The following is a 21,667-nucleotide window of genomic DNA, read 5'->3' as shown; positions in this document are numbered from 1 at the left end:
GGTTTGGAAGTAAATCTCGAAAAGACAAAGTATATGATTATGTCTTGTGACGAGAATATTGTACGAAATGGAAATATAGAAGTTGGAAATTTATCTTTTGAAGAGGTAGAGAAGTTCAAATATCTGGGAGCAACAGTAACAAATATAAATGATACTCGGGAGGAAATTAAACACAGAATAAATATGGGAAATGCATGTTATTATTCGGTTGAGAAACTTTTATCATCCAGTCTGCTGTCAAAAAATTTGAAAGTTAGAATTTATAAAACAGTTATATTACCGGTTGTTCTTTATGGTTGTGAAACTTGGACATTCACTTTGAGAGAGGAACATAGGTTAAGGGTGTTTGAGAATAAGGTGCTTAGGAAAATATTTGGGGCTAAGAGGGATGAAGTTACAGGAGAATGGAGAAAGTTACACAACACAGAACTGCACGCATTGTATTCTTCACCTGACATAATTAGGAACATGAAATCCAGACGTTTGAGATGGGCAGGGCATGTAGCACGTATGGGCAAATCCAGAAATGCATATAGAATGTTAGTTGGGAGGCCGGAGGGAAAAAGACCTTTAGGGAGACCGAGACTTAGGTGGGAGGATAATATTAAAATGGATTTGAGGGAGATGGGATATGATGATAGAGAATGGATTAATCTTGCTCAGGATAGGGACCAATGGCGGGCTTATGTGAGGGCGGCAATGAACCTCTGGGTTCCTTAAAAGCCAGTAAGTAAGTAAGTACTAAGTATTGCTATACATATAAATTTGGCTTCAAAAATGTCCTGCTAGGTTGTGGCCTACAGCTCTCAAGTACCGGATGACTGTGCCTTCTGCCTTGTACCTCGAGTATTCTTCAACTATACGTGATATTCGTCTGTCCATGTCGATGTACTTCCGCTTCTTTTTGGTAGGAGAATGACCACCTTCCAATCTCTCTGTGCATCTGTTCACTTCTTCCACTTCCAACTGCAGTTGCTCCAGCACGTGATACAAGGAAGGATGTGCTTTATATATTAATTTGTCAGAGCCTCTTTCTGATTTTGTGAAGCGAATTTCTTCTGCCATAGTTCCGAATTAGTTTACAGCTTCTGGATTTGTCTTGTGTTACCATAGAAATACATTCTAAATTGTTGCGAATTTGAGTGTTGCCTTGAATTTTAATATGTGGGTAATTGTCTTGATACGAATTTCAATTATGTGGCATGTCTTTGATACCAATTTCAATTATGTGGCGAGCTTCCTCTGCTGCCAATTTTCTGTAGCGAGTTATCCCCAACCCGTTGCTATGTCTGTAACAATATCAGTAAGAGAGACAGGGTGTAAAAAGTCTGTTATTTCTAATAATTCAGACAAAGAGAGATGGTTAATTGTGTTGTTTTCATCATCTTGTTGGCAAGCCTAGACAAGGACAGAAGAAAATCTGCCAACATAGCCCTCTGCTAGGGCTTACTGTAGTTGAAAAGGCACTATTTCAATTGTGAACCTGTACTTATTCTGTACCGTGAAATATTTATGCTGAATGTCACTGCAGATGTTTAAGAATTAATAATAATAATAATAATAATGATAATAATAATAATAATAATAATAATAATAATAATAATATGAAAAACAATAGTATTTAAATTCATTAATATGTCACATCAGTGGACGTGTATACGTCACCAAACATCGTAAGATGAAGATTACATTTGTAAAAAGTTTCTTCACACCCATAAGCAGTGCTGACTAGATCAGACGCTATGGACAGTACTCTATAACAGAGTCGCCAGTATGAAAGGATAATTCCAAGCCTTTGGCGTGAGATGAACTCGATAGCTCAGTGGTAGAGCGCCTGACCGGAGAACAGGAAGTCGCAGGTTCAATTCCCGCTTGAGGTTGTGTAATTTTTCTCTCATATCATGGCATGATTGTGACTATAATAGTATTTAAATTCATACACTCTTTCACCTTTCCCAATAACGGGACTGCCTCATTGGACAAAGCATAGCACACAGAGTGAAAACAAAGGAGACCACAAAAGAAAAATATAGGGAACAAACAAAAAAAGGGAAATTAAGAATAGGAAAAATAATATCATACATATAATAGGCCTAAATATAGTAAACAAGGAGATTAGACGTTCAAACCAAAGTACTTTGTTTTTAGGAAACAAAGTACAGGTGGTATTTTAAAATGGCAAGTGATTCTCTGATAGCAGTAAGGGAAACATCACGAATTATGTCGTTCAGCTGGAACTTCTTGCAGAAACTGACAAAGACGAGAGGTATTGTGCTCCTAGCACCAACCATTAGGCAAACTACTTCAGTGGAGGTGAGGTGATATTTCCCCAAATAGAATGGAACTGTGGGCTCATAAATTCTGCATTTTTCTGCGTGGACTTCAGCGGGCTGTTGTTCCTATGCCTCGAACCTGTCGAGTCGATAATGTAGGCGATGTAGAGCCTGGTGGAATGGCAAGCATGTTAATTCGCCGATAATTCTGCTGGTAAACATGCTTAAATGTTAATATTCTTTCTAGGTACCAAAATGTGGTGAATGTGTGCTTAATTCACTAAAGAGATTTCATCGGGATGCTGCTGGAAGGGGAAGAAGTGGTGAAGGAGGACATGGCAGAATGTAAGTGCTACATTCCTTTACTACATAGTGACATTGCATTTTGGGAAAAAAGTATTCTGTGACGATCATCATCATCATCATCGTATAAATAATAAGCCAGTAAAACGGACAATTTTAAAATCTTAATAATTATGGTACTGATCGATTTTGGAAAAAAAAAAAAAAAAATTACTCTATTATGTAAAGTATATATGAGTATTTTGTTATTTAACTGTATCTCATAATAGAGTAGTTTCTGAACACTATGTCCTGAAGATGGCCTCCATTTCTCTTCACACATTCTTCAAGTCTAGATTCTGTGGTTCTCATTATACATAATGCAACATGTCCACAGGAATTTCGGAAACTTCATTACGAATTCTTTCCTCGAGTTCTTCGATGTTTCATGAAGGTGGTTCACTGAAAACACTTACTTACTTACTTACAAATGGCTTTTAAGGAACCCGGAGGTTCATTGCCGCCCTCACATAAGCCCGCCATCAGTCCCTATCTTGTGCAAGATTAATCCAGTCTCTGTCATCATATCCCACCTCCCTCAAATCCATTTTAATATTATCCTCTCATCTACATCTCGGTCTCCCCTAAGGTCTTTTTCCTTCCGGTCTCTCAACTAACACTCTATATGCATTTCTGGATTCACCCATACATGCTACAAGCCCTGCCCATCTCAAACGTCTGGATTTAATGTTCCTAATTATGTCAGGTGAAGAATACAATGCATGCAGTTCTGCGTTGTGTAACTTTCCCCATTCTCCTGTAACTTCATCTCTCTTAGCCCCATGGTTTTTTAAGAACCTTATTCTCAAACACCCTTAATCTATGTTCTTCTCTCAAAGTGAGAGTCCAAGTTTCACAACCATACAGAAAACCGGTAATATAACTGTTTTATAAATTCTAACTTTGAGGTTTTTTGACAGCAGACTGGATGACAAAACCTTCTCAACCGAATAATAACAGGCATTTACCATATTCATTCTGCATTTAATTTGCTCCAAGATATTTGAATTTTTCACCTCTTCGAAGGATAAATCTCCGATTTACATATTTCCATTTCGTATAATATTCTGGTCACGAGACCTAATCATATACTTTGTCTTTGCGGGATTTATTTCCTAACCTATCACTTTACTTGCTTCAAATAAAATTTCCGTGTTTTCCCTAATCGTTTGTGGATTTTCTCCTAACATATTCATGTCATCCGCATAGACAAACTGATGTAACCTGTTCAATTCCAAACCCTCTCTGTTATCCTGAACTTTCCTAATGGCATATTCTAGAGCAAAGTTAAAAAGTAAAGGTGATAGTGCATCTCCTTGCTTTAGCCCGCAGTGAATTGGAAAAGCATCAGACAGAAGCTGACCTATATGAACTCTGCTCTAAGTTTCACTAAGGCACATGCTCTTCAAATATCCCCACAAGAAGATATCGCATGCTGTCAGAACTGAAAATCTCGCGAGCTTTGTAATATTGCCATACTTGGATATTTTGGAGAATTATTTATCTGTCTTGACTTATTCTTGAAATATGTAGTGTTGTAATGTTGCAAAAATAAGTTTCTAGGTTTATATTAAACTACATATAATGATCATTCGTACTTCTTAAAATGCTATCATGTCTGTCTGCACGAAAATTTATCCTTGGTATTAAAGTTTCGAATTGATTGAAAACATTGTTTCGTTTGAAGCCCAAAGGCAAAGTTAATTTACAAATAGCGATGTTCTTGAAATGGGCTGTAATAATTTTTGTTTTTGTATTTTATTGCAAGAAATGTTTCTCAGTAAAGTCGTATAAACAGTAAGTCCTCAAACCTGTGTTCGATTTCCGGCATTCCTCTGATTTGTGTTGGGCAAACCTGTTGCCCAGGTAACTGGTTTTCTCTGGGAACTCCTGTTCTTCTGTGGCATCCCAACAAATCTCCGTCATCCCATCTCATTCTGGCTGTAGCATAGACCAACCTTTTGTGGCACATCGTGGGCAATGACTCTGTTGGTAAATTTGTCTCCTGGCTTCATATGGGTGAATAACAGTCAAGTACCCGCCATTAAGAAGACAAAAAAGAAAACATAGGAGAGCAATAATTTTTATGTATGACTTAAGGCTTTCCTGGCGTTTGATGTAGAATAACTCTTCTTGGGTTCTCAGCCAGGTGAGTTGGAGATTTGCTTCCAAGTTTTCAATGGCTAGCTCTGCCATCTTCTTCATTCCCTGAAGAAGATGGCAGAGCTAGCCATCGAAAGCTGCGAAGCAAATCTCCAACTCACCTGGCTGAGAACCCGAGAAGAGTTATTCCAATAATTTTTATATTTAAATGTGTAACCAAATGAATTTTTTTTAGGCCTAGCAAAAGTTTTTAATTTCGAATTGTTATCCATTTATCATTAAAATAGTAACATAAAATTAAGTATTTAACAATGTCACATTTATTTAATAGCATATTAATTTATTCTTTAATAATTATTACCGGTACGGTATGTTATAGGCGTGAATTGTGATACCCATACAGAAATATGAGAAAGAAGTAGTATCTGTTAATGCACTGCTTGTTTTTTTTTACTGCAGTAATATTGAAATACTTCATTTATTGCTGTTATGCATGGTAATGATGCTGATTTCTTTTCTACAGCTAGTCAAGAACAAACCGGTACTGGAGCCACTGGCAATGACAACATTGGTGGTAAGATAATTTTCATAATTTTTGTAGATGAATATTAATATTTTGTTGCGCCCTGTTGACTCTAAGCTTTCCACGTTTTCACTTGTTACGTGTACTAATATTAGTTTGTGTGCATTAATTCATTAGCTTGCTGGTGTGTATTAATTTATAACTATGTGTTGGGTGAGTGGAAACTGCAGAATGAAATATATCCTATGTAGTGTATTAAATTTTGTCTATTTAAGTAAAATCGTATTTCATAATTTAATGATTCAATTGATTCTAGTTCACGTTAACACTTTGTTTAAAAACTTAAAATTATTTAGTCGACTTGTTAAAAGTGTTAAAATTTATTAAAAAAAGGTTATGTACCTTAGACAGACGGCCCGTTTCGACGCTGGTGCTGCGTCATCTTCAGTGTCCTATGAACTACTGTTGTTCCTGTTGACCTGTTTTTAATGATTCAAATAGCTAAAGAAGTGTCATTTGGTATTTATGTAGGTCAGTAATTGAAGCGTCAGCTGGAACAACGTTATAAGTTACATTTGGTAAAATTTATAGTAGCTGCAAAAATGTGTACACGTACGTTGTTCTTAGGGTAGCAAACGTTTGAGTGGACAAATTTCACGTACTACATTGATGGACAGTTGCAAGCCAAAGAGTATAGCAAGATAACATGACATACAACATTATTACATGGAAACACACCGAATGAAAATTTTATAACTTACAACGTTGTTCCAGCCAACGCTTCAATTATTGTTACTGGCTGTGCCACGAGATATTGAAGGGAACTGAAAATAAAATTTGGGGGAGGGGAAAGGGAAAGAAAAAATTTGAAATTAATGGTTTTTATCTTTACCGTTAATGATTATGTTACTTCCCATGTATAATAGAATTCTTAATTATGATACGGTTTTAATTCAGTTGATTATATATTGAATGGCGATATAAATAATCAATCCACGAGGTTTGTAGTGAACGACCTGCCCTTGGGCAGAAAACTATGAATGAATGAATGAATGAATGAATGGTGTACGAATGGAAATGATTTTTGGATTCATAGCTGAACTACAAACGGAGCATCAATATTTTTCATTTGTATTTATTTACATACTGGACGAGGAATATTATTAAGGTTCTTGTAAAGTTTTTCATTTGCATTTGTTTGAGCAGCGTTTAACTTAATTTCGAGGGAAAAATTGTTCCGGGGCCGGGTATCGAACCCGGGACCTTTGATTAAACGTACCAACGCTCTCCCACTGAGCTACCCAGGAACTCTACCCGACACCGATCCAATTTTTCCCTCTATATCCACAGACCTCAGAGTGGGCTGACAACAGTCAAGCAACCAACATTTGAGTGCACACTAACTCTGTGTGACTTTAAATTGTGGTTTTCTGTTACGTACAGTGACGTGTATTATGCAAATTAAGCTTTCAGGAATAACTCCCTGTAAAGTTAATTTGAATAATTTCGAGGGAAAAATTGTTCCGGGGCCGGGTATCGAACCCGGGACCTTTGGTTAAACGTACCAACGCTCTCCCACTGAGCTACCCAGGAACTCTACCCGACACCGATCCAGCGTTGGGAGAGCACTCAAATGTTGGTTGCTTGACTGTTGTCAGCCCACTTTGAGGTCTGTGGATATAGAGGGATCGGTGTCGGGTAGAGTTCCCGGGTAGCTCAGTGGGAGAGCATTGGTACGTTTAACCAAAGGTCCCGGGTTCGATACCCGGTCCCGGAACAATTTTTCCCTCGAAATTATTCAAATTACTTTACAGGGAGTTATTCCTGAAAGCTTAATTTGCAGCGTTTAACTTGGATTCCATTATTGAACATTTCTATAATCACAGTGAGTCCAGAAGGAATTTCATTGGAATTTTACCTGATGTCTGAGACTGCACTCATGTAGGAAGCAGTATTTTTTAAAATACGTGTGTGGGCAGTTATTTTTTTCATATGAGTTTACTTTGGATCATGAAAAAAGATCCTTGCCCTGTGTATAGTTTCTGGTAGGAAAGAGTAGGTACCTGTAATGCATGTAATGAAGTAAGCTTACACGGCATTTAAAAACCAAATATATTAGCGACTTAGTAAAAAAAAAATTGTGTTATTCACTTCTCTTAGAGTGCTAGAAGAAAATAATTGTGTTGGAAGAACGCTTACACTGTCTTTGAGACTTCTTTTAAAATCTGTTTTGGCTCAGACTGATGGAAGAATATCCATTTGTAGTGGAGAAACGCAGCAGATCTATTTCTGCTCTTTTCAAAATTGTAATTATATTATCAAATTTTTTTCTGCATTGACTACATTGAAGAATAATCACAACCAAAAGGTGTATTTTGTGTAACAATTAACAATTTGATAGTTAAAGAATTTATAATGAAATTCTTACAGGATCCAGTTGAGGAGAAGAGAGAGAATTATTTCAATGAAAGACGGGAAGCAAGTCGTACACTTAGGAATAAAAAGAGAGGTTACTTGAAGGAAAAACTGAATGAGGTAGAAACAAATAGTAAGAATAAAAACATTCGAGATTTATATAAGGATATAAAGAAATTTAAGAACCAATATCAGCCAAGGGTAAACGTGATCAAGGATGAGAATGGTGACTTGCTTGCAGACTCTCCATCAATCCTATACAGATGGAAAAACTATTTTGTGCAACTACTAAATGTACATAGGCCAAATAGAAATGATCGGGACGAAATTGAAATACAAACTGCTGAGCCATTTATACCCGAATCCACACTTTCAGAAGTCGAAATTGCGAGAGAAAATCTGAAAAAGTACAAGTCTCCAGGTATCGATCAAATTCCGGCAGAATTAATACAAGAGGGTGGAAGGGCATTATATAGCGAAATTTATAAACTTGTACTTGCTATTTGGGAAAAGGAAATTGTACCAGAACAATGGAAGGAGTCCATAATTGTACCTATTTTCAAAACCAACTGTGGTAACTTTCGAGGAATATCACTTTTGTTGACGTCGTACAAAATTTTGTCCAATATTCTTTCGAGAAGATTAACTCCGTACGTAGATGAAATTATTGGGGATCATCATTGTGGTTTTCGGTGTAATAGATCGAATATTGATCAGATTTTTTGTTTTCAACAGATAATGGAGAAAAAATGGGAGTATAAGGGTACAGTACATCAGTTATTCATAGATTTCAAAAAGGCATATGACTCGGTTAAGAGGGAAGTATTATATGATATTCTTATTGAATTTGGTATTCCTAAGAACCTAGTTCGATTAATTAAAATGTGTCTCAGTGAAACATACAGCAGAGTCCGTATAGGTCAGTTTCTATCTGATCCTTTTCCAATTCACTGCGGGCTAAAGCAGGGAGATGCACTATCACCTTTACTTTTTAACTTCGTTCTAGAATATGCGATTAGGAAAGTTCAGGATAACAGGCAGGGTTTGGAATTGAACGGGTTACATCAGCTTCTTGTCTATGCAGATGACGTGAATATGTTAGGAGAAAATACACAAACGGTTAGGGAAAACACGGAAATTTTACTTGAAGCAAGTAAAGCGATCGGTTTGGAAGTAAATCCCGAAAAGACAAAGTATATGATTATGTCTCGTGACCAGAATATTGTACGAAATGGAAATATAAAAATTGGAGATTTATCCTTCGAAGAGGTGGAAAAATTCAAATATCTTGGAGCAACAGTAACAAATATAAATGACACTCGGGAGGAAATTAAACGCAGAATAAATATGGGAAATGCGTGTTATTATTCGGTTGAGAAGCTCTTATCATCCAGTCTGCTGTCCAAAAATCTGAAAGTTAGAATTTATAAAAGCTATATTACCGGTTGTTCTGTATGGTTGTGAAACTTGGACTCTCACTCTGAGAGAGGAACATAGGTTAAGGGTGTTTGAGAATAAGGTGCTTAGGAAAATATTTGGGGCTAAGCGGGATGAAGTTACAGGAGAATGGAGAAAGTTACACAACACAGAACTGCACGCATTGTATTCTTCACCTGACATAATTAGGAACTTAAAATCCAGACGTTTGAGATGGGCAGGGCATGTAGCACGTATGGGCGAATCCAGAAATGCATATAGAGTGTTAGTTGGGAGACCGGAGGGAAAAAGACCTTTAGGGAGGCCGAGACGTAGATGGGAGGATAATATTAAAATGGATTTGAGGGAGGTGGGGTATGATGATAGAGACTGGATTAATCTTGCACAGGATAGGGACCGATGGCGGGCTTATGTGAGGGCGGCAATGAACCTTCGGGTTCCTTAAAAGCCATTTGTAAGTAAGTAAGTAAAGAATTTATAATGCATATATTTCTATGTTAAAAGTAGAGATTGAAGTACATTATACTCCTACTTAGGCAAAGTAATTTATATTCAAAGTCCGAAACCATAAAAAATGTTGATCACAAATTTCACTTGTTTTTTTACTGATTTTTACATTTTAACTTTTGCAGAATAAATTATTAAATGCTAAGGATACTAGTTTGATTGTCAATAGCATTTTTTTTTTTTTTTTGCGTAGGCTAACTACAGTACTGCATTATGTTTGCTTAAAATCCTTACGTGTATGGTCACTATAAATAAAATTTCCTTTATTAACTGAAAAACTTTCTGTGATGGGTAATCTTGATAAACTCGCATGTTACATAAATTTATGTTTTAAAAATAAAAAAAAAATGAAGTTTGAAAGGAAAATAGGAAAGAAAATATAAATAGATTAAAATAGAAATCAATCATGAGTGCCAGAAGTTCCTAATATTTTTGAGAGGTATGCTGTGAACATGAAAGTTTGGGAATCATCACTTTATCTATTTCATACACGGCTTCGGACATGTACGTTTTTAAATATCTGACTTATTGAAACAATAATTTTATCCATTGACTAATATCAGTAAATGCTGAAAAGAAAGGAAGAATTTGCACGTAAATAAATAAGTTACCTGCAAGAAATAATGTTTATGAGATTCTGTTAACTCATTTATGAAAATGGAAACTTCACACAGTGAAGCATGACGTCGTTATTAAATCATGTAATGGGATAAGAAGGCTTACTTATACACGAGCAAAGGCTTCTTCTATTGAGTTACTTTCCTTAAAAGGCCTTGTGAGAACTGACTGCTATGAGTATTTGATTAAAGTTAGCATCTGAAGTTACACGTTCTTCATAATTAATGTTTCAGTGTGCACAGAAACTTACCATATAAGAAATCATTTACGTCACTTTGATTGTAAGTGATCATAAAGACGAATTATTGCATATTAAGTAGATAATTTAATAATTCTTGAAATTACTTGATGTAGTAATTAACGTTAATTTATTACTCAGTGGCAGCTTGCAGACTGAATTATGAAGGTGCTTGGTATGACAAATAAAAACAAATGAAAACGAGATTGGAAATGACAAATCATGCATTGAGAACACTTGAATTTAAGCAAGCGAAAATAAAGTAAATATACTGAATTATTTCAACAGGAAGAGTGGTGCACTGAACTCTCCTCAGTAGGTGCCACCATCTGAATTCGAGTGATTTGTAATATTGTCATACTGCTACATATTTTTCTCGAAATTAACGCGATTTCTTCGAACATTATCAGAGCATTGATAATCATTTCCAAGACATTTAATGTTACCTTTCTTTTAGTGTAACTTCAAAAGTAGCGGAATAGAATGTCATTTATTTTTAAAACAATGTGTTAAGAGTGAGTGAACCACAAGCAAGATGTAATTTATTTTAACTTTTAAATGGTGGTGTTTGTAATTAGAAAAATATTATTGGATATATGATTGCAATATATTACTGGTACATCCAAATATTTTGTGTTAATATATGCAGAATTATTAATTACGTATATCTTCTTCAACTGTTAAAGTAGAAATGAAGTCAAAGATTTTATTCTTGAGATTTTAAGGACTGTCCTACAAGCACAATTTAGGATACGAATATTCATTGTTTGAGTGCAAGTTAAATAGTTTAGTTTGCCTTTTAAATAATAATTCAAGAGAGGACTATGAACACTAATATCATTCTCAGAATGATAAATCAACTCTATTATTGCGAAACTCGTAGAACATAATATGACAAAGTGTGTCACTTCATGACACTTGTTCTGTATAGGAGGAAACAAGTTTGGTTAGCCGCTGTTCTAGGAAAAATATTTTGGCTCTCCTCAGCTCAAGGTTAAAGACTTGCACTTCAAATTACTTATTCATTAATAAACCAAGTAAGAATATTATCACCACCAAAAAATATTTCATACTTCTTGTGTAGCTCTGGGTTCACTAGCCTACCTGCTCATACCGGTGCTAAAACATGATGATCATGATGAGGACGACAACGTTAATAACAGATGTAGCCTGGAAATAGATTGCAATTAGTACAACACCATTGAAAAAGTGACAGGTTCAAGTAACAGCCTACCTTGTGCTGTTTCATTGTGTCAAATTTCAGAAATAAAATTTCACGACTTATACGCTACATTACCTTCTAATATGTGCTAGAATTGTCGACCATCCTCTCTAATCTTTTGAAAAGGTTTCTAAACACACGCTGGATATTGTCTCTGTCAATTGAGTTGAACCCTAGGCACATGGTCCATTTCATTCAATTTATGAACGGTTTTATTGCATAAGGCTTTAATTTTAACAATTTCGTTGCTTCCAAGCTGATGTCTTGGATACAGTTGTCTGTTGTGCTAACTTTCTTAACAGTTTCATAGGAGACTGTTTCAGCCTATTGCCTTTGTAATTGAGTTTTTCTTTAGTTAGAACGCGATTTATGCAGCTTATTTTTTTAATTCAAAAGTGAATTCCTCTCTAAATTCTGGATTGTTGAGTCAGACGTCTTTTGAACGCCGATATTGTCGTATAAATATGTTGTTATTTTCTAATGCCAGGCGTTTGACAATAAAGTCATTTGACCTCTTGCACTCCAATATTTTTCAAAGATATTATCATGGTCAGCCACTGAAGCATAGATTTTGAGGTGTTCCGAATCCATTTCTTGGTTTGATTTGCATAATGGGCAGTTAGGGGACTGATATATTCCAATTCTATGCAGGTGTTTGCCAAACAATCATGGCCTGTTGCCAATCTAAATGCAGCTACAGACGATTTTCGTGGTAAATCGGGAATTAACTGTGGATTATGATGCAGAGAGTTCCATTTTTCCCCTTGAGATTGTGTTATCAAATTTTGTTTGTTGAAGTCTAAGTATGTAGATTTAATAAATCTTTTCACAGACTAATATGTTGTTGTTGTTTTCTAATGCCAGGCGTTTGACAATAAAGTCATTTGGCCTCTTGCACTCCAATATTTTTCAAAGATATTATCATGACCAGCCACTGAAGCACAGATTTTGAGGTGTTCCGAATCCATTTCTTGGTTTGAGTTGCACAATGGACAGTTAGGGGACTGATATATTCCAATTCTATGCAGGTGTTTGGCCAAACAATCATGGCCTGTTGCCAATCTAAATGCAAATCTATACGATTTCTTTGTAATATACGTACCATAAACTAAGATTCGCTGTTTTAATGTGTACAGCATTGCTGTTACATTGATCTGAATGGAAGTCAACTTTGTTCTAATGCTTTAACCTTAATGTTCCTTCAGTCTTTGTTACCTGTCCATACTACGCAACACAAAACCTTCTAAGGCTCGGTCGAGGGGAAATGTACATACTATTTCCTTGGCAATCACGTTCAATTTGTAACCAGCAGCATTTACCTGAGCGAAACCTGTTTCCTGGAAAATGTTTTGCATATAATCGTTATCATAAGAATTTAAATTCATTTAAGTGAAGTTTCCATCTTAGTTTACTCCTTTCAACGAAATGTTTACTTTTAACAATGCGAAAAAAATATTTGATTTTGTTTTTTTTTTTTTATGGATTTGGGCTGCCAGCCCTCCTGCTTAAACCATTACTAAAGCCATTGACATAACTCACATGGTAGGTGCGTGTACCTGCTAATCTGGAGTTGTGCTCGGGTGTGAGTTCGATTCCTGCTTGGGTTGATTACTTGGTTGGGGTTTTCCGAGGTTTCCTCAACTGTAGGGCGAATGTCAGTTAATCATATGGCGAATCCTCTGCATCATCTTACCGAATACCATCTCGCTATCAGCAATTACGTGGACTCCAAATAACCTAGTAGTTGATACAACATCATTAAATAACTGACTAGAAAACCATTACTGAACCTGATGAATTGATGGTTAAAATGAAATATGGTGGTAATGGTGATGATGACGACGATGACAATGATGAAATCAGAATTAGTATTACGAGAATTAAGGAATACAATAAGAAATGTGAATAATATAGCAAATAATCGTACAAACAATTATAGGTTTCACCACCGAAGTCTTCTCTCTAGTCATAACAAATTAAACACGTAAAGAATAATTAGTAACTATTGTACATCTTACCAACCAACCAACCATCCATCTATCCATAAGTAGTAACCAGGGAAAGGATTTATATGTAAATACATATTTACTTATAAAGCTAATATAATTTATATTTTGCATTATCTTTATGTTTCACAATGTGTAGGGTTGAAAAATCCTACTTTTATTTTCCATATTTTTCCATATTTTAGAGTTTAGTACATATTTTCGTTAATTTCCATATATTTTCCATATTTCATATAAAACAGTCCATATTATATTAGGTTTAACAATAAAACAAAACAAAATTCCATTAACTTTTAAAAATACATTTCAACAATAGAGATTTAAACACATGTTCAGTAATCCCTTTAACATCAGCGTTATTTGAAAATTAGCAGTCCTATCAACAATGGGAAAGTAAGTTACAAAACTGTATTAATTTAATTTAAAATTTTTAACAGACTTCAGTTGTGCAGCTCAACAGTTAAATGCCAGTCAGAGTACACATAGGTTCAGTTTTGTAAATCATACTATAAAGACGGTAAATATGCCAAAAGTACGTCATTCAGTCAATTTAAAATCAAAACTAACAAGTTACATTTCAGAATTTAAAGAAGATGGTTTATCAACTGACAATAAAATATTATTTTGTAATTTGTGTCAGTGTGCAGTATCATCTACACAAAAGTTCCTGGTGCAACAACACATTACAACTAGTAAACATCAGGCCAACAAACAACTAAATTCCAAGCAGAGACAATTGTTTTTAACACAACCAACAACATCGAATGTAAGATCTGAGTTTAACATCGACCTGTGCCGTTCTCTCATCTCTGCTGATATTCCTCTCTACAAACTAAAGAATAAGGTCTTCAGGGAATTCCTTGAAAAATATACTCAACATACAATCCCGGATGAGTCAACACTTAGGAAGACGTATGCTCCATCCATCTACGATGAGACAATACAGAAGATAAGAGATGAAATTAAAGATAGTTCAATTTGGGTTTCCATTGATGAGACTCCCGACAAAGAAGGTAGACTTGTTGGTAATGTAGTTATCGGTTTGTTAAGTGAACAATATTCTGAACGAATTCTTTTACATTGTGATGTTCTAGAAAAGTGCAATAACAAAACTATAGTTAAACTGTTCAACGAAGCTATGGGTATCCTGTGGCCAAAGGGTATTATGTACGATAATGTGTTATTCTTTATTAGCGATGCTGCCCCTTATATGGTCAAAGCTGGACAAGCATTATCTGTTGTATATCCTAAATTGACTCATTTTACTTGTGTGGCGCATGCATTTCATCGTGTGGCAGAAGTGGTCAGAGACAATTTCCCTAAAGTAGATTTGTTGATTTCATCAGTGAAAAAAGTATTTCTCAAAGCTCCCAGTAGAGTTAACGTGTTGAAAGAAATGTACCCTGAAATTCCATTGCCACCAAAGCCAATTTTAACTAGATGGGGTACATGGCTAGAAGCAGTTGAATATTATGCCGAACATATAGACTCTATTAACAATGTTCTCCTTGCATTGGACTCTGAAGATGCAGTCTCAATTGATACTGCGAAAACAGTTACCTGTGACATAAGTGTGAAGAATGACTTAGCTCACATTCAGCATACATTTTCATGCATCATAAAAACGCTCAAAAGTCTCCAAAATAGGCACCTTTCACTATCTGAAAGTTTTGAAATTATAAATAGTACTGTGGAACAACTGAATCGTGGTAGAGGTAAAGTTGCAGATGCAGTAAGAGCTAAGGTGGACACTGTACTTTCAAAAAACCCTGGATATGAAGAACTACAAAAGGTTGTTGCTGTGATGAGTGGTGAATCAACAGTGAAGATTAACTTGGACTTATCCCCAGCAGACATTGTGAAATTGAATTATGTACCAGTTACTTCTTGTGACGTCGAACGCTCTTTTAGTCAGTATAAATCTATCCTCAGAGACAATAGAAGAAGATTCACTTTTCAGCACTTGAAAGAAATGTTTGTAACCTATTGTTATGGTAACAGACAATAAAAATTGTGTTTTGTTGAAACTACATTGGAAGATAAGGTACGTCCATTATATTTTTTGTTTAGTTTGATTAAAATGTACCAATATTTAACGTACATAGTCATTTTTTTATAATTTTAAGTCCATATTTAATTCCATATTTTGGTAAAAATCCATATTTAATTCCATATTTTGGTAAAAATAACTACATATATATTTACATATTTCATATATTTTTAGTCCATATAAATCCGTTCCCTGGTAGTAACATTAGACGATTAGACATTTAGACTATCACGTAAAACATTTCTATCTCAGAGCAAAAGCCTATAGAAGTGTACACTTACGAATTATTAATTATGATTTTATGATTGTTACATGTTTAATAATAATAATAATAATAATAATAATAATAATAATAATAATAATAATAATAATAATAATAATAGGGCTAGGATTTTGATAACCTATAAATCATGAAAAAATGTCCTAAAAACAATGCATTTATGAACTAAAAATCTTTAAAAAATGCCCTTAAAAATACCCTAAAAATTGATCTTACATAATTGGCTTACTAGGAAAAACTTGCTGATTACATTTATTGGTTGAAAGCCTTACAAAATTGATATATATATATATATATATATATATATATATATATATATATCATATATCATAACCTAAGATAAATAAATTATATCACTGACACCACAAATCAATATTTTATTATATTATATTAAACTACTTAAGTAAACAACTGTGTTAAAAATGCAACAACAGGTTTTGTACTACTTAATATTTAGACTAGTAATTAAATTAAATTTTACATATTTTTTTCTAAGTAGTACACTTTAATTATTTTACCTGATGTAGTTTCCATGTATGATCCTTCACCTCTGCTTTGACATGTGGACGTGAGGTCAGCAGTCAGCTGGTCGGTCTTGACCCTTCATGAGCTGTAGCGCCATGGATTTACTTTACTTATAGTTTTCATGTTGTCTACCACAAGGCCACTCTTGTTCAGAATTAGCAGGTATAGAGTTTACATTGAAGGGGTGGTTGGAGTGATCCATTACATGGGGTGTACTACGTTAAAATGGCAATATTTGTGTAGAAAAACGATTAAAATATTATACTACAAAATAATGGGTATTAATGGACAAAATATGTAAAGAAAAATCAAAGGAAATAAACATTATTTTACATTAATAATAGGGATTTATAGCCAAAATTAAATGAAAATGCCTAAAAACTGACCGAATAAAACAAATGATGCTCTTATGGGTTGAAACAGGCAAAAAATGCAAAAAAATGCCCTAACAAATATGTCTTAAAACACTCAGTTTATCACATAACATATGAATACTAAAGTAGCTATGTTTCTGGCTTACTAGAAAAAAGATGCAATTTCATCAAAATCCTAGCCCTAATAATAATAATAATAATAATAATAATAATAATAATAATAATAATAATAATAATAATAATAATAATAATAAAAGACCTTTGGGGAGGCCGAGATGTAGATGGGAAGATAATATTAAAATGGATTTGAGGGCGATGGGATATGTTGATAGGGACTGGATTAATCTTGTCCAGAATAGGAACCGATGGCGGGCTTATGTGAGGGCAGGAATGAACCTCAAGCCATAAGGAAGGAAGGAATAATTAATAATGATAATAATAATAATAATAATAATAAGAACAACAACAATAACAATAATAACCTTTCAAGATTAGTAGTAGCAACTGATAATGAATCTCTTTGTTACTTTTTACTCTTGAAGACACAATGGAATGCTGTTTTTTTACCATGCTTGTTGATCTCACTTGGATCTTAATTATCACTCACTATTGAATGTAATTTGGTAAATGAACGATTAATATTCACGTATACGTGGAGAAGTGACTGTGAGATTAATGTTTCAGCGGGGTTGGAATAGCTGATTAGATTAGAATGACAAACTTAAATAGCAAACGAGTTCGAGTGCGTTTATCTAAGTGAGCTGTACTGAAGTAAAATATAGGCTGTGTGTTATCAGTATAAACAGATAGAGCACCAGGTGTAGTGATGTTTCGCTTACTCATTTGCACCTCACACGCTATATTGTCATTTTCGTGTGAACTTGGATTGTGACAGGTGAATTGTGGTTTGCATTGTCTATATTATTATTATTATTATTATTATTATTATTATTATTATTATTATTATTATTATTATTATTGTTTTAATACTACTACTGCTGTTACTGTATTACTGTTACCACCACCACCACCACCACCACCACCACCACTGAAACGGTCATATTGATGGTTCGTTACATTGTAGTCTTTTATTGAACATAGTACAATATTCATACTGTACTTCGTATGATAGCAGTTTATTTTATTTGTATTTTCTTTAATAATAATCGTAATCAAAAATAAAATATCATCCTTGGCCCTTAATTTTTTTCTCTGAATAAGTGCAACATTGAAGAAACATTGTGGAAAGTACATTGAATTAAACACTCAGAGAGATGATTATGTGAGTAGATATTTTACTTTCGTGTTGTTGGAACACGAAAAAAGTAGACTTTTACATTAAAAAAAAAGTATTTATCTATTAAAATAAAATTACTGTAAGTGTTGCTCCCTCCCCCTTATAGTAAGATGTAGCTTCGCTCATATCATAAAGTTCTCTGTGAATGAGTTTTCATAAATTAGAAGTTTGTTTTTGGTTTTGTGGGTCTTTAGTGTGAAAATATTATAAATAGATTAATGCTTTATTACTGATACACTGTTTATACTACTACTGTCACGTTGCTACTATTGTTGCCACGGTTAACAGAATGTTAGTCCATTATAGATAGATAGGTAGGTAGGTAGGTAGGTGGGTAGGTAGGTAGGTAGATTTATTCGTTCCGTAATATTCTTACATTTGCTTTATAGCATAGAATAAAGAACATGTCCAATTCTTACGTTTAACAATAAAATGCAATACATATAAAATGCAAATATGAAATATGTAATACCTTAATAACAATAATATTTTATACAGTGTAATATGTTTACCATTTAATATTATTATAATATTTACACAGTACTGTGAAATGTCAAGAATTCATCTACAGAATAGAATGTGTGAGATATTAAGTAATTTTTTAGTTTTACCTTAAATAATGCAGGGTTTTGGCTATGATTCTTAATGTCTTCAGGAAGACTATTGAAAATTTTTATAGCCATGTAACGTACTCCCTTTTGAAAGCATGATAAATTTGATGATGGCGTATGAAAATCATTCCTTCTGTGGGTATTGATACTATGTATGGCTGAGTTAGTTGGAAAATTTTCTTTATTACGTAAGAGGAAATTTATTGTAGAGTATATGTATTGATTTGTTAAGGTTAGAGTCTCTAATTTTTTTAAAAATAATCTACATGATTCTCTAGCCTTTGCTCCAACTATTATTCTAATGGCTCTTTTTTGTAATAAGAATATATTTTTACGTTTTCGTCCATTCGTAATTTGGTCCTAATTTTACATTTGTCCAATTATATGTTTGTCCTGCATCAAATTTAGTCCACAAATCTTTTGTCCATGTCATTTTAGTATTATGAGAAATTTCGTTGTATATATTTTTTGTCCTTACCTGATTTAGTCCAAATTTATTTACTTGAAATTTTCGTAGCTGTGTTTGTTACAAAAAAAAAAGTATCATTGAAATAAAACATTAGAAATTGTTAGTTCCTTCTTTAATTTCCATCTTCGGGGTTCTGCGGGTAGCTGTGTAATTTCATTACAGGTTGCATTACAGATTGACCGATTCTCACATCACCAATATATGCCTATCCTGGTGTTGATAATAGTAACCGTCTTGTATGAGCAGTGGTTTGTTTCTTTTTGAAGTAATTACTTTGGGATCCATACCTGATAATATTAAGTAAAAGTAATGTATCCATTTCCTTAGCAACACCTGTCCATTTTTGAGTTCTCCATTATTTGGTATTTTATTGTTAGCATCTGTTTAAAATGTACTTCTAGTATCTGAATATCCAAAATCAATCACGATTGAACAATATGTATATTGGACTAAATTTTTGTGGACTAAAAAATTTCTGGACGAAATTTACTCTTGGACGAAAATGCTAGGGACTTATTCCACTGAACTTAAATGTGTTGGTCATAGAAATTTGGACGAAATGTTGTATTGGACGAAAATGTTTGGACAAACATTCCTGAAAGCGTTGCTTTAACGTTTCACAAAAAATGATAATGCAAAATTGTATCTTAGTCATATTTCAGGTCTTAACAACAGTATTGTGTGTACAAAGTGTACAGCATTCTAGACACGTTACTGTTGAGATTTTGTTATGAATTTAGACCTAAACATTTCATTTGATGATTTTATTGCTTCAGATATTCAAATATAATCCTGTTATTAAGAATATAGAAATAAAGTTCCTAATAAATTGTGTCTGAAATTTAATGAATTAATGAGAATAATACTATAATGCAAGCAAAGCTGAAGGGTGTTTCTCTGTTCGTTAATGATAGGTATTATTGATACATTTATAAATAAAAATTGACAAGGGATTTAAGAAAATCCCAATAATTGCGTGAAACATCTATTCTTGAATCTATACTAATAATAAATTTGTAGCCGAAATTTTTCTGGTAATTTTCGATTTTCCAAAAATAATTGGTCCTAACATATATAATTAACCACCCTGAAACCGAAAATCGCTTTTTTGAAATTTTTGTTTGTATGTCTGTCTGGATGTTGTTACCTTTTCACGCAATAATGGCTGAACCGATTTATATGAAAATTGGAATATAAATTAAGTTCGTTGTAACTTAGATTTTAGGCTATATGGCATTCAAAATACTTTATTTAAAAGGGGAGTTATAAGGAGGCCTGAATTAAATAAATCGAAATATCTCGCTTATTATTGATTTTTGTAAAAAATGTTACATAACAAAAATTTCTTTAAAAATGATTTCCGATAAGTTTTAGTCTATGCAAAATTTTGATAGGACTGATATTTAAGGATATACAAGACTTTTAAAATAACAATACAATACATTTTCACCGCCGCCTCAGATTGTAGCGTTGTTGTTCCTGCAGTAATTCCTATGTGCAAAATATAAAATTTTTGAGTAGGAAGAAAAAGCACATTTATTCATTCCATGACAATGGTACATAGGAGATCGTGAATTCTTACATTTTCGAAAGAAAGAAATATAATTACATATCACTGTTTATGCTGTATAACTATTTAAATTATTTGAAGGGTTCAGAACCATAGTGGGCCAAGCGCTATTTACTGAAGACGTAGAAAACAATGATTAAAATTAAGTTATTACCATAATTCAGTGGAAACCTATAGTAAGGAATATAAAGTTTACACATTAAAACTAAAAGATATGTCAGTCTTCATTAAACTATGGTTGCATGTAATAACAAATAAGAAACATGTTAAAGGAATTGTCATTGCACCAAATGAGTGCTCTCTGGATCAAAATGATCGCATTTTAATTATTTAAATACAATTTCAATTAAGTAACATATTAAACGATTTATCCTTCTAACAAACACGAATGTTCCCTGGATCAAACGTCCTATTTTAATTATGTAATTACTTTATATTTATTTCTAACAGGTGCAGCGGAGCGCACGGGTACGGCTAGTTAAAGTCATAAAATACAATATACAGGAAGTAAACGATATAAATTGTCTAAATGGTAATGAATTGAATTGAATTTAACGGAGGGAGGCACTATGGTCCAGCACTGCGACCTGTTAAGATCTATTGCTCTGACCCTCTGGTGACGCATTCCCAAACTCCACCGGCTGATCACACTAAGGTTCTCTGTGTGCCCAGGTTTCGAGCAGGCAACCCCACTTGTCCCTAGGCCAGCACCCCATTGATCTCTGGAATATTTAGTGGGAACTACTCCAGTGTGTGTGTGGTCAGCTAAGGATACAGAAATTGCAACGAACTGAAATTAATGCAATG

At 33.9% G+C, this 21,667-nt stretch overlaps 1 protein-coding gene across 7 annotated transcripts in view; it reads left to right on the top strand.

The window, feature by feature from the left end:
* The window catches only part of fry (Protein furry), a 719,047-nt gene that overhangs the window by 5,524 nt on the left and 691,856 nt on the right, over positions 1-21,667 (top strand). For 6 of the 7 annotated variants that reach the window (XM_069813811.1, XM_069813807.1, XM_069813810.1 and 3 more), the window contains exons 2-3: positions 2,521-2,618; positions 5,242-5,292. In XM_069813811.1, the coding sequence (XP_069669912.1) occupies positions 2,573-2,618; positions 5,242-5,292 (97 nt within the window). In that variant the 5' untranslated portion in view covers positions 2,521-2,572. Of the gene's footprint in view, positions 1-2,520; positions 2,619-5,241; positions 5,293-17,683; positions 17,809-21,667 lie in introns of those variants that run through there. The other variant, XM_069813812.1, reaches the window with a different exon arrangement.

Source organism: Periplaneta americana, chromosome 16 (genome assembly GCF_040183065.1).
Source record: "Periplaneta americana isolate PAMFEO1 chromosome 16, P.americana_PAMFEO1_priV1, whole genome shotgun sequence".
NCBI classification, from domain to species: domain Eukaryota; kingdom Metazoa; phylum Arthropoda; class Insecta; order Blattodea; family Blattidae; genus Periplaneta; species Periplaneta americana.
This window is presented reverse-complemented; position numbering and strand designations above follow the sequence as displayed.